The 13719-nt window shown below is 56.9% G+C and overlaps 1 protein-coding gene across 1 annotated transcript in view; it reads left to right on the plus strand.

Moving 5' to 3' along the window:
* The window catches only part of PADI3 (peptidyl arginine deiminase 3), a 31431-nt gene extending 18438 nt beyond the window's left edge, over positions 1-12993 (plus strand). The window contains exons 8-16 of the mRNA XM_027060281.2: positions 95-198; positions 317-428; positions 2197-2304; positions 3210-3361; positions 4880-5024; positions 5123-5225; positions 7595-7674; positions 9741-9866; positions 11577-12993. Coding sequence (XP_026916082.1) covers positions 95-198; positions 317-428; positions 2197-2304; positions 3210-3361; positions 4880-5024; positions 5123-5225; positions 7595-7674; positions 9741-9866; positions 11577-11810 — 1164 coding nt within the window. The 3' untranslated portion in view covers positions 11811-12993. The remainder of the gene's footprint in view (positions 1-94; positions 199-316; positions 429-2196; positions 2305-3209; positions 3362-4879; positions 5025-5122; positions 5226-7594; positions 7675-9740; positions 9867-11576) is intronic.
* The last annotated feature ends 726 nt before the right edge of the window (positions 12994-13719 follow it).

The following is a 13719-nucleotide window of genomic DNA, read 5'->3' on the forward strand; positions in this document are numbered from 1 at the left end:
GCGGCTTGCCCAGGGTCCACGTGGTCCTTGACTCAGCCGGGCCTGTGGATTCCGAGGCCGGCACTCTTCCCCTTCTGCTCCCCCGCCCCCGTAGGATTTCTCCGAGTCCCCGATCTTCACTGACACCGTGGTGTTCCGTGTGGCGCCCTGGATTATGACACCCAGCACCCTGCCGCCCCTGGAGGTTTACGTGTGCCGGTGAGTGTGTCTGTGTGTGGGGGGGGGGGGGGCAGCAGGTGTCCTTCTGACCCCGGAGGCCCCTCTGGTCTCCAGACGTGGCTGTGTCCTGAGCCCCTCTCCCTGGGCTTGTCTGCAGCGTAAGGAACAACACGTGTTTTGTGGACGCCGTGGCGGAGCTGGCCAGGAAGGCTGGCTGCAAGCTGACCATCTGCCCGCAGAACGAGAACCGCAATGACCGCTGGATCCAGGTACCATGGACAGCGTCTTGGAGGGCGAGGCTGGCGCATCCCAAGGGGGGTGGGAGGAGGTCACTTACGAATTCTTAGAAGGACCTGGGGGCTGTGAGTGTCCTCCCCAGGGCGCTCCTTTTTCTCCTGCTAGACCTAGAGCTCTCTCCTTCTCTCCAGAACTTTCCGGAGACCCAGGCACACCCTGACACTAGATTGAACTCCCATTCGCCCACAGGATGTGGGCTAGGCATGGGGCTGGCGCTGAAGGGGATGGCGGGGGGTGTGGGACACACTCTCTGCCCTCAGCAGCCTGGTCCTGTGGTTCCCCACGGGAGGCACCTCTGTACCCCTAGGGACATTTGGCAGCATCTGGGCAACTGTGGGGCTGTCACACCCAGGGTGGAGGTGCTACTGGCTTCTAGTGGGTGGAGCTCAGAGATGCTGCTAAGCATCCTGCAGGGAATACACGAGAAGGAATGATCCGGCCTCGAGTGTCAGTTGTGCCGCGGCTGAGAAGCCCTGATGTGGTGAATTATTGCAACAAAGCCCCCGCTCCCGTAGCTGAAGGTGCAGCGGGGATGGGGGTGGGGTGGGGGGGTGGGGCAGGGTCGGCAAAGTGCCAGAGGGTTTGGGGGATGGTGGCATCATCTCTGTCTGGGGGATGGGTAAAGACTTCCCGGAGGAGGGACACCTGGGCGGGACCGGATGGGCAATGAGTGCTGCCGTTTATCAAGCGCTTATGGGGGGGTCATGCGTGGTATCCTTTTCACCTTCTCGACACCTCCCTGCTGTCACCCACCTGAGGAGCCCTCGGGGGGCAAATGCCCAGAGCCACAGAGCTGGTAAGGGCCGTGCCGGGGTCCCGCGATGCTGTTCCTCGCAGAGGATCAGCATGTGCAAGGGCCGAGAGAGGGGAGGCACGAGAAAGAATGTCTTGCACTCTTGTTGGCCAGGGCTAAGGTCCTGTGAAGGGAGGCGCTGAAGCTGGAGACCCTGAATGCCAAGCTCAGAAGCTTTCGTGGCTGGAGGGTCCTCCAGTGAGGTGGAAGCTCGGGGCAGGAGTCTGGAGCAAGATGGGCTGGGTTTGGAGCCTGGCTGTGCCACTGACTAGCTGTGTGCCCTTGGACAAAAATTAGACCTCTCTGGTCCTTGCTTTCCTCATCTGTCACATGGGTAACAATAGTGCCTCTGTGCAGGTGTATGATGAGGATTCCTGGAATTAATATTTATAAGGAGCTTAGAGCAGGGCCAGGCACGTACCAGTGAGCTTCTCATCGGAGATAGAGTTCATTGGTGCTGAGCCACCTTTGCCTCCAGGACCAGAGGGCTTAGGATTGAACTGGGTTGAATGTTGAGCGATCTGAGAAGGAGGCAGATCTCTACCTCCTTGGGTCCCCTCAGCCCTGTCCAGCTGCCAGCCCTTCCTTCACGACGACATGTGGAGGCCAGAGGTGCTGGCTGATGTCCAGTGACTTATTTGTCCAAGTCGGGCCACCCTGAGCCCCTCTCTGTGTCCACTCTGCCCCAATCTGGCACAGGGACTCCCCCAGGGTCACATCCACCTTCTCATTCACTCCCTCCTGTCTTGCTGTGTGACCGGAGCAAAAGCGTGCCCTCTCTGAGCCTCCAGCCCCTCCTCCAGCCAGCAGGCATCACACACCCCTACCCTCCTCACCCCGAAGGGCAAGGCAGGCCTGAGACGAAGGACCCGCACGAACAGTCTTCTCCAAGGTTCTCAGTGCCAAATGAGTGCGGATTGTCCACACGGCGTCTCTCTCGTTCGCAGGACGAGATGGAACTGGGCTATGTTCAGGCGCCACACAAGACCTTCCCGGTGGTCTTTGACTCCCCCAGGAACGGAGAGCTACAGGACTTCCCTTACAAAAGGATCCTGGTGAGTGTCCAGACCGCAGGCTGCTGCCCGGCTCTGAGGGCCGAGGGACATTACCCGAGGGCCACACTGGGGTGTAGGGCGTAGGGTCTAGGGGGCTGCACTGGGAACCACGTTCTTTAGGGACAGGAGTGACCAGAAAAAAATACGAGAGATGCCCAGTTACATTTGAATTTCAGATAAGCAACGAGTAACCTTTTGGTATAGGCATGTACCAAGCATCGCACGGGACCTAGTTATACTAAAAGTGTATTTGTTTATTGGAAATTCAAATGTAACTGGGCATCCTGTATTTTTATTTCCTAAATCCGGCGGCCCTAGGTAAGGGGGCGGGGGCGGGCAGTGCCGCTGTTAAGAACACAGGCTCTGCAATCAGAACAACCCGGCTCGGTTACTCATATGCATGTGACTTTTCATGAGTCACCTCCCCGCACCGAGCCTCAGTTTCTTCATCAGCAAAAATGATCTTATAGCCCTGGCCTCACAGGTTTCCCAACATAGGACCCTGCGCACGTGTGAAATATTGAACAGGTCAGGGGACGCCTGGGTGGCTCCGTCAGTTGAGCGTCCGACTTTGGCCCAGGTCATGATCTCGCAGTTCGTGAGTTCGAGCCCCGTGTCGGGCTCCGTGCTGACAGCTCAGAGCCTGGAGCCTGCTTCCGATTCTGTGTCTCCCTCTCCCTCTGTCCCTCCCCAGCTCATGCTCTGTCTCTCTAGCTCTCAAAAATAAATAAAAACATTTAAAAAATATATTGAATAGGTCAGACTGAGTCTTAGACTCAGTATTTCCATCTGAAGAATGGGCAGCCACTTCCTGCCCCATCCTCAAGGAGCTCAGAGCCCAGCAAGGTGGTTCAAGCTCTTTCTGGTGACCCCCACTGCTAGCCTGACTCCGTTCCCCTCACCAGGGTCCAGATTTCGGCTATGTGACGCGGGAACCACAAGACAGCTCTGTGAGTGGCCTGGACTCCTTCGGGAACCTGGAGGTCAGCCCCCCAGTGGTGGCCAATGGGAAAGAGTACCCCCTGGGGCGGATCCTCATCGGGGGCAACCTGCCTGGGTGAGAGAGGAGCCGGGAGAGGTGTTCCTGGGGTGGAGGGCGGCGACGGTGGCTGGGGTGGTGAGGGACCATTCTGTTCCTGGGAGAGAACCGGAATGGAAAGATAAAATTCTAGTTCTAGATGTGGGGATGGTGGTACAGCGGGCTGTTCACCAGACACTGTACTTCACCCTGGGGAGTTTGAAAAGGCCAAACTGGGCATAGACCGAAGAGACCATTCAGTCCGGCCTTTTCATTTCATAAGTGAGCCCAGAGAGGGTGAATGACCTGGTACAGGCCACACAGAATGCACAGTTAGGACGTAACTTAGGTCTTCTGATTCCAAAAATAGACGATACTGCTAATACAATCTATTAATTAATAGTTATGGAAGAAGAAGCCTCAAGTCTCAACAGTCCTGGGGAAATTCTATTTCAAGAGCTTTCATACTATGATGTAAATGACTACTATCAGATATTTTCCTGAGAACAGGAGAAGGAAGGAATAGGACATGGAAAATGAGATGTCCAAAAAAAAAAGTAAGAAAAGAAAACGAGATGTCATACCACACACACACACACACACACACACACACACACACACAGAATAACAGATTATTTGTTGTTCCACATGTGATAGAGATACGGATGCGAAAGAAAAGGAATGATGTGGTAATGGTTATTGGCTGCGGCATTGACCAAGACATCAGGCCAACCAAATTCAAGGCAGTTAGGACAGACTTGAGGTCAAATAACAGGTGAAGCAAGAGGCTTTGGAGGGGACTAACTGTCCCCAGCACAGGATCCCACGGAAGAGGAAGTTTGGGCCATGCCAGTAGCTACCTCTGCAGAAGGGCAAACGAAGAACGGGGCTTACGTTCGCGAGCATAAGAGGCTGGGGCTGCGAGGCCTCTTGGGGTGACCTTGTCCACCTCTCTTCCCACTGATGTGCAGGAAGGTGAGGCCCCAGCAAGAGAGACCCAAGTTAAACTCAAAGAAGAGCCGCCTGGCCACGGGGCGTGGGGTAGGGTTGAGTATCAGGCTCTTGGAGAACGTGAGCGTGGGTCTGAGGGCGGCTCGGAGCATGTGCCTGGATGGCACGACCTGGTGGGTCACCTGCCGGGTGACTGGGACCGAGCTGTCCCGCCCCTGCACAAGAGCTCACCCCGAGCAGAATTGAAAGAGTACGTGCTTGTTGTCTCTCCTGGTTACAGAACGGTGCGTGTCTTTTTGTTTAAAACAACGATCAGACCTTGCGGGCCACCTGGGTGGCTCAGTTGGCTAAACGTCCGGCTCTTGGCTCCGGCTCCGGTCATGATCATACGGTTCATGAGTTCGAGCCCCCGCGTTGGGCTCTGCGTTGGCAGCGTGGTCTGCTCGGGACTCTCTCTCTCTCTCCGCCCCTCCCCTGCACTCTCTCTCTCTCTCTCTCAAAACAATTTTAAAAGCTCAGATGTTGCAGAAACGTTGAACTCTTTCATTCCATTTCTGCATAGACTTTTTAAAGTGAAACAACTCTTTTTAACCCCTTGGGCCGCAGGTCCAGTGGCCGCCGGGTCACGCAGGTGGTGCGGGACTTCCTCCACGCACAGAGGGTGCAGCCCCCAGTGGAGCTCTTTGTGGACTGGTTGGCCGTGGGCCACGTGGATGAGTTTCTGAGCTTTGTCCCTGCCCCCGATGGGAAGGTGAGGAGCGGGGTTGCCGGCCTGTTCCGGGTGTCTGAGTCAAAGGATGAGCTCCAGGAGGCCAGGGGAGCTCAGGAGGGTCTGCCCTCTCCACACAGGGCTTCCGGATGCTCCTGGCCAGTCCTGACGCCTGCTTCAAGCTCTTCCAGGAAAAGCAGAAGTGGGGCCACGGCAGGGCCCTCCTGTTCAAAGGGGTTGTCGGTAAGCACCAGGGCCGTGTCCCTCAGCCCAGCCTTCCTGCCCCCTCACCTAAAGCAGGACACGTCATCGGGCTTGAGAGAGGGATGGAAAATTCTAGAGCAGGGCCGTCCCCTAAAACTCAAGAGCCTTACTGCCACTGCGTGCCTTGCCCCCCCAGCCCCCACTGCCTGGGGCTGGGGCGGAGATGTGGCCAGCTTCGTGGGTGCGTCACCAGTGTCACCGGACAGGGCCCTCCCCGCAGAAGGTTTAATGCTCTGCTCTCACTCTCTTGAAATTCTTAATAATCTGTGCCTTGTGTGTGAGTCCTCCTGCTGCCTCCCAGGGATGAGATCCCTCTGTACCCCCCTCGCTCCCTGGAGCCCAGACTACCGGGCCTCCCCCTCCCCGCCCCTGCCCACTGATGGCTGCAGCAGGAGCCCAGGAGTGGGCAGGCCTGGATGCACATGCCCCTTGGCATCTGGGAGGGGGGTGCTGGCATTAACTGTCCCTGTCCTGGACTAGCAGTGCCACAGGGGATGTGGTGGGCAGCTTGGAAGGGTGAGCCTCCTGTCCACCGTGCAGAGGCTGCCCTGGCCCTTGGAGAGCACCTGCTGACCACTCTGATGGTGGGCCTGTGGGAAGGGAAGCTGTCTGGCCCCGTCTGTGGCTCACAGGCTGGGATGTGTGGCAGCACGTGTGAAGTTCCAGGTGGGGGTCCCAGTGCTGCCGCGAGGGTCCGTGCCCGCCACGCAGGCGTCCCATAGCCGAGGGAGAGCCACATCCGGTAGCAAGTAAAAAACCAACACGCAGGGCGCCTGGGTGGCTCCGTCAGTGGAGCGTCCGATTTCGGCTCGGGTCACGATCTCGCGGTTCGTGGGTTCGAGCCCTGCGTCGGGCTCTGTGCTGGCAGCTCGGATTCTGTGTCTCCCTCTCTGCTCCTCCCCTGCTCATATTCTGTCTCTCTCTCAAAAGTAAATAAAGATAAAAAAAATTAAAAAAAAACAACCCACCTGCTAGGGCAGGAGGGAGACCGCGGAGGAAAGCCAAAGTTATATTTTTAGTACTTTTGGTGATACTTTTTTTTCCTCTGCTCTTTGAGCAAAGGGCCCTGCATTTTCATTTTGCTTAGAAGGAGCTCTGAGAGAGCTTGCTGGCGTGGGCCACAGTGGATGGGCAAGCTTGTTGGCTCAAATTCCTTTCCCCACCAAGACCACGTGGCTCCTAGAGGGGCCTTCCTCTCTGACAGGGTCCCTGGGGGGTCTCGGGGGCAGGGGTGGATCATAGATTTTCTTGGCCTCGTAGGTGGTAAATGATATCCTGGGCCAAACCTACCTCCAAGAGAAAAGCTTCTGCAGAACTCAGAAGCGCTCAGGTCGAACTTTCCAGTCCCTTTCTTGGCATTTTAAGATCCTCATCCCCTTCCCGCCACCACCCTGGAGCCCCAGCTGTAAGACGAAAGGAATAGTCTTCCCCGCCCCGTTGTTCCCATAGGGACCATGGCTAAATGCCTCTGAGCCCAAACCTTAAAAAGCCTCAAATCTAGGTGTTATGTACCAGGTGGAGGTAAGACCATGTTTATCTTTCCTGGAAGGACCACACTGACCGTGAACGAGACCCAGGAACAGGCCAAGCGGTTACCCCAGCCGCCCAGCTAGGAAGGAGACGGCGGCCGTTCACAGCCGTCAGGCCACCCGCAGCCACCGTGCTGCCCCATCCTGTGGAGCAGTGGCCGTGGAGGCCCAGCACAGCTCGTCAGTCACCCCCCGTGTGCCACGCCCCAGGCCACGCTCCATGCCCTTTCCCCTGCTGACCTCACAGATTACTGTCCCCTCCCGCTCCATACCCAAGAACATGGGGAAGTTGGGGAAGTCACTGGCCCAGGGGGCTCAGCAAGAACGCGACGGAGCTGGGACTGGACCCCAGCTGGCTGACCCCAAGCTGGGCCTCCGGGAAGCCCCTTTGCCAGGCGGCCGCCTTGTGGAGGGCAGGGACAGGGTCCAGTGGTGTCCATCGGGGCTGGCACTGATGGGCAGGTGGGTGACCGGCCCCACTACCGCCCCTCGGCGAAAGGAGTCGCCACCCAGTGCCCTGGAACAGGTGGGCATTTCCAGTAAAAGTCATCACCACTTCCCGTGCACTCAAAGAAAGGTCTAAAGTGCACGGTGCTGTGGTCACCTGTCCCTCCCACCCCTCCCACGCCCAGGCTCGCACAGTGGCCAGGCTGAGCTCTGCTGGGTGGTGCCTACCCAGTGTCCAGAAAGACCAGAGAGCTGGTCTCACAAGACCAGTAGCTGTGAACTTGGCCTCTGCCCGGCTGCCTCCCAGAGCAGGTGACCCTCACCGCTGGCACTGTTCCTGCCCCTCATCTAGTGTCGGTCTCTCCCTCACAGGTGACAAGCAGATCAGCACCGTCTCCATCAACCAGGTCCTCTCCAATGCAAACCTCATCAGCTACAACAAGTTTGTGCAGGTACAGGGCCAAGGGCTGTGAGCAGAAGGTGGGCGTGGCTGGGGACAGCAATGGGGACAGAGTCTGAGGCTCGGTGTCTGTGAAAGCCCAGGCTGGAACTGGCCCAGACAGAGGGGCTCCAATCCCTCCTCTGCCCCCGGAGAAATGAAGGGTAAGCTGTGTGCATGTGGGAAGGACGTGCATTCAGGCAGAGGGAACAGCCCACACGATGGCCTTGAGGTAGAATGCAGGGGCATGGACTGTCTGGGGACAAGCCAGGGGGTTGTGGAGTGAGGGGAGGCTGGGTCATCAAGTGATGGAGGGGACCACAAGGACTTTGGCTATGGCTCAGAGATATGAGGCCGCCAGGGGATTTGGGCAGAGGAGGGACCCGATCTGATTTATGCTTTGAAAGAATCTCTCTGCTGCTGTGTTGACAATATAGCAATATTTCATAGCAGGGGTGGGTGGGGTGACATCAGATCCCGGCAGGAAATGCTTCAAGCTGGATAACGGTGGAACAGCTTTACCAAGGGAATATTTACAAAGGCACAGGCAGGATTGGAGGAAGTCAGTGGGGGAGTGTGCAGTGTCCCCAGGCTAAGGGGAGGGGAGCTGTGGTGACACCTAGACCTGAAGGAATTAGTTGGGGGGGGGTATCTTGTTACTGGAACTGGGATGGGTCACCATGAAAAGAGGGCTGTGAGACAGGAGCTGTGACCGTCCTGGCCAGCCTGCAGTGACCTGGCAGTGAGGTAGGTGCAGGAGCAAATATCCCAACTGCACCCTATCACCCCCACTTCCTGTCAGTGCCCCATTGGCCGAATCCGATAAGAAGCCAGAGGGCATGGGAGCCCCTGACTGGCAAGGACCAGCCTCCCAAGGCACAGAGCAGGGGAGAAGGGTACATAGGGGTTCTGGAAGGACAAACAATACCAACACACTCTCTTCTAAGAAGCAAATGCAAAGACGGGGTTCAACATGCAGAGATCCTATTAGGGACAGTGCCTGTCCCCGAGAAAGAGGAAGGGAGCTGGAGGGACCTGGGAGAGCAGACCCTGAGTGGGGGGGGGGGGGTGCGGAGGGGAGGAAGGCCGAGGGGGGCATCCCTGCCATGCAGTCTCAGACAAGTTTAGCAAAGCTGTGGAGGTTTCCCCAAGCCGCTGTTGGCCAGCAGAGGAGTCCCCTGTCTCCCAGAAATAGGTTTGCCTTAGTGTCCTTGTTGTACTCGCCATTGGCTGTTAGCAACTGGAGGGAGGTGTGGCCTCGGGCGGGAACAAAGGAAGGGTTTCAGAGGGGCAGCAAGGCCCTTGGTCAAGTCTACTAACGCAGCTGGAGGTCATTATGATGGTTGCCACACGGCCCCAAAGCAGATGCAGCAAGGAGACCAATTAGGAAGCCACTGTTGTCAACCAGGCAGTGGTTGGGGTGGCTGTCACCAGGTGGATGCGGTGGAGGGGATGTGAAGAGGTCACACTGGGGACAGATTCTAGAGGTGGAGCCCGCGGCACCTGCTGAAGATGGGTGTGAAGGGAGGGGAAAGGAGTCACTGGCACGACGGCAAGGCTTCTGGCACAAGCAGCTGGCTGCAATGACAGAGCTGAAGGACCCCGGGGGGGGGGGCTCCTGGAGAGGGGAGTAGAAATGAAGAGTTTGTCTTTGGACGCGTTCTATCTGATGTGCCAATTAGACATCCAGGCGAAGATGCCAAGTGGTGGTTGTATGTGTAAATCTGAGCTCCGGAAAGAGAACTCTAGAGAGCTCTAGAGAGTGGCTGGGACATAGACATTTGGGAGTTGTCTGTGTCTAGATGGTATTTTCAAGCATGAGGTTGAAGGAGAGCCCCTAAAGCGTGAAAGATCTAGAGAAGGGAAGAGGGCCAAAGATGGAACGCTCTGGGAAACTCTGGAGCTGGCTCAGCGAGTCGGCCGGGCCTGTGAGGGGTGGGACCCAAGGACAGGTACATTTTGTGTGGAGAGCTGGTCTACGGGCAACTGGGAAGCCTGTCTCCTTAACCAGACATGACCTCTTGGGTTCCCCCCGACGCACGCTGGCAAGGTCTCTCCAACTCTACCCACCCCCCTTAGAGCTGCATCGACTGGAACCGGGAGGTACTCAAGCGGGAGCTGGGCCTGACCGAGCAGGACATCATCGACATCCCTCAGCTCTTCAAGATTGAGAGGAGAAAGGCAGTGGCCTTCTTCCCTGACTTGGTGAGGCCCCTGTTCATGACTTAAATCTGCTTCATCAGATTAGGCTCCACGCTTCTGCTCCCCAGAGGGGCAAGACATTTGGTTGCTGCCGTGTTTGGGATTATGGTGACTGATGGGGGTGGCAGAGAGAATCAGGGGTCCCATGATGGGCCCCAGAAGGGCTCTAGTTGGCCGACTGTCCTGGCCACTATGGGATGTTCATTGGCGAAGCCCTTTGTTCAGGGGCCATCAGGGAAGGGCCCTTCACTTCCCCCAGGGACCTACATGATATTTGTGGAGTGAACCAATGATCGCAGGAGGTGGTGTGTGCCCCACAGTGCAGGTCAGCTGAAAGCTCAGATGTCCCTTGTGTTCTCTGTCTGAGCCCGCAGCTGTACCCCCACCCCCCATATGTTTAGGGTACACTGTTAGAGACACAGAAATGATTAAGGCTGCTTGCTGCTTTCAAGGAGGGAGTCTGATCTAGTGAGAGAGAAACTCTCTCCACCTCTCTTAGGGCATATCCCAGTGATGTCTTTTGTATAATAAAACCAAGTGGCAGTTGAGAGGTGGGACAAAGCACTTCCAGCCTGAGAGGTAGGACTGGCAATCCAAGAAGGCTTCGTGGGAGCAGTGGTCTTCCGTTGAGTCCTGAGGGCTTTGCCTCTGGACTAGGTAGACTGCTGGGGCCCCACCCCATGTGTTCTGATTGAGCAGGTCCGAGGCAAGGCCTGAGACACTGCTGCTCCTCTAACCAGCACCCAGGTGGCGCTCAGGCTGCCCTCCGGGGACCACACTTTGAGTAGCGTGGCTGTAGATGACCCAGCTCCCCTCCCCTCCCCTCCTGTCACTCCCCTCCTCCAGCCCCCATCCACCTCCACCCCCCCGACAGAGGAACTCAGCTCGCCCATCATCAGGGCCTCACAGGGGGCCTGTCCACACCACCCTTGCTACATCTCCCCAATCTCCCTTCCCCTTTCTGGCTGACCTTTCGCCCTCCTCGATTTCCCCATTTGCAAAACTCAGTTTCTCCTCCTCTCATGTTTAAGGCAGGCTTGCAATTATGCAAGTGCCTCTGGTGCTTGCAAGACACGGGGCTACGGGAGCCGGCTTCGGCCAGAGCAGGAGGTCTAATACAAGGTTGCCAAGAAAGCTGAGGGCAGGGATGGCTGCAGTGGCGGCTTCAGGAGGGCCTGGGACCATCTCTCATCTCTACGTCTCCATCATCTGCTCCCTCCCCCTTCCCTTGCGCCAGCTTGGCTTCCTTTGCTTCTCTGTTCCTGGGGAGGAATATAAACATACACACGGATACAGAGGTAGGCAGAGATCTACCGGGCCGGCCCACTCGGGTCATCTTCAAACACCAGAGAGAGAGAGAGAGAATCTGATTGGTCCAGCGTGGGTCAGATGTCTGCCCTGGTCCAATCAGCTCCAACGTAGGACGCTGGGCTTCTGCGGCACAAACATGGCTGCGGCCACGATCCACCAGTGAGGAGGGCGGTCGCTGGGGAAATAAACTGTCCCTGGGAGCTCAGCGGTTGCTCCCTTGGCAATGCACAGCTGGCCAGAGTTCTCCCCCACCGCGGTGCCTCTCCCCTGCGTGCAAGAGTGAGGAGTTGTTTTCAGGGTCACCTGGAAGACAGACGCAGGTCTGGCCAGGTATGGTGCAGGTGTTGATGTGGAGCTGATGAGGAAGTGTCGCCCCTGACCCGGGACCCCTATTCTTTGCAGGTGAACATGTTGGTGCTGGGGAAGCACCTGGGCATCCCCAAGCCCTTCGGGCCCATCATCGACGGCTGCTGCTGCCTGGAGGAGAAGGTGCGGTCCCTGCTGGAGCCGTTGGGCCTCCACTGCACCTTCATCGACGACTTCACCCCGTACCACATGCTGCACGGGGAGGTGCACTGCGGCACCAACGTGCGCCGGCAGCCCTTCTCCTTCAAGTGGTGGAACATGGTGCCCTGAGCCCATCCCCCCCCCATTGTCATCTCCCCCTGGGGTGGGACATCGGGGGGCCCTGAACAATAAGCATCAAGAGACCCCAAGGTTCCAGATAGCACGCCGAGGGTGACTGTCTCTCTCGGAAGCCTTTTCCCTAGTAGTGTTGCAACCCATTTGGTTTTCAGGCTTGATTCTTGGTGGCCTCTCAAGAAGAAAGTTCTCATTTCTTGAAAGCCTCTCATGTGGACAAGACCCATGGGGACTCCTCCAAACTTACCGCTTCTCACCCCCAAATCCTCTGTTTGAGATCTCATGCACTTTGGGGTCTAGAAACATCCATGCATCTCATCTGCCATCTTGGCCTGCGTGTCCTAATGGAGGAAGGACCCACACTTCTGCTTTGGTGTGATTGCCTCTCATCCTGCAGGGGAGCAGCCCTAACGTTAGATCCCTCCATGCAGGAGAGAGTCTACCCATAGCTTCCCCCAGAGGGAAGGAGTTGGGGCCCATTTGGATCAAGGTGGGATCATCCGTCTACCTGCCAAGCTTCTGACCAGATGTTGAACTCTACACCCCACGCAGTGCCCAGCATGAGCTTTCACATAGTTGGTCGTTTCCAGATGTGTCTTGAAGGAATGAATGTTGGCCCTTAGCCTTATCATTGCCCCATCATCTGAATCCAGAAATCTGGCTTTGTCCAAAGACCTCCTGGAATTTCTTGGAGGTGATAGTATGAGTTGGGGGCACTTGGCTGGCTCAGTCGGTGGAGTGTGCCGGGGTTGTGGGTTTGAGCCCCACATAGGGTGTGAAGATTACTTAGAAATAAATTTTAAAAGAGAAAGTATGTTGGGAATTCCCGGAGATTGGGAAGCCTGCATGCGCAAGGGTGAGATGTCCTCCACGGTGCATAGGCTGCTTCCTTGGCCCTGCACCTTGTTCTGCAGGAGGGGAGACCCCTGGTAGAATAAGTCCTAGGCTTTCTGTTGCCCTCTGGTCAACGTTTCCATGTCCTGCTGTGCTTCAGGAGAGGGAGCCCAAAGGGGCAGATCCACCAACATAGCTCACAGCGGGACACTCTGGGAATGAACGGCTCTGAGTGCGAGGGGAGGGGTGAGGGGTGGGAGGTTTTCTCCAGATGTGTGCCAGTTACACATGTGTCCCATATGGGCCCAGCTGGGTTTCTACCACTGGCTAATAAATCTGCAGCAACACAAATGGTTTGAGTCCCATTTGGGTCCTTCTTTGGGATTAGAACCTGTCGGTAAGAACAGAGAAGTTGCTTGCAGCCGAAGCGTTTGCTTGCCTGGCCCCTGCAGAACTTGGGGCTGCCAGGCCCAAAGTTTGGTAAGGCGGTGAGTTTGCTCCGTCTTGGCCACAGGATGAGTTAGGGCTGCCACAGGCAGTGATCCAGCCACATACATGCAAGCCCAGGGGTCAAGTGCTAGGCTGCCGGGGCCAAGCGAGTGTGGCAGGGCAAGGGTCTGGGCTGTGGCCGGAAGGTTGCATTGTGAGTGTGGCAATGGGGGAAGCAGAGGTGTGTGCCCTTACCAGCGTCCTTCCTGCCCCACAAAAGGCCAGGTGGACTTGTTCTGGAGCCCCAGGAAATCACTCCCTCTGCTCAGCACCCTTCCAACCGCACCCCCCCCCAACCAAGGTGCAGAACAGAAACACACCCAGGCTGGCCCCAGGGCTGGGTTGCTTCTGGGTGGTTAGAGACGGTGCTCAGCCTCCCCCTCCAAGCCCCCTCCTCGCCACGATTTACTTAGAATCTCTTGAACAGACTTCCAGTGCCCCTGTGTGGCCAGATTTTTATCAGAATAAGCCCACCTCCAAGGGAAGCTGGCACAGATTCTGCTGAGAAAATCCTGTTTTGTGAAAGGTGGGGAATGTGGCTTTTCTAGAAGGCAAGTGCTTAGAATTGGGAGAACTGGGG

Source organism: Acinonyx jubatus, chromosome C1, assembly GCF_027475565.1.
Source record: "Acinonyx jubatus isolate Ajub_Pintada_27869175 chromosome C1, VMU_Ajub_asm_v1.0, whole genome shotgun sequence".
Classification (NCBI taxonomy): domain Eukaryota; kingdom Metazoa; phylum Chordata; class Mammalia; order Carnivora; family Felidae; genus Acinonyx; species Acinonyx jubatus.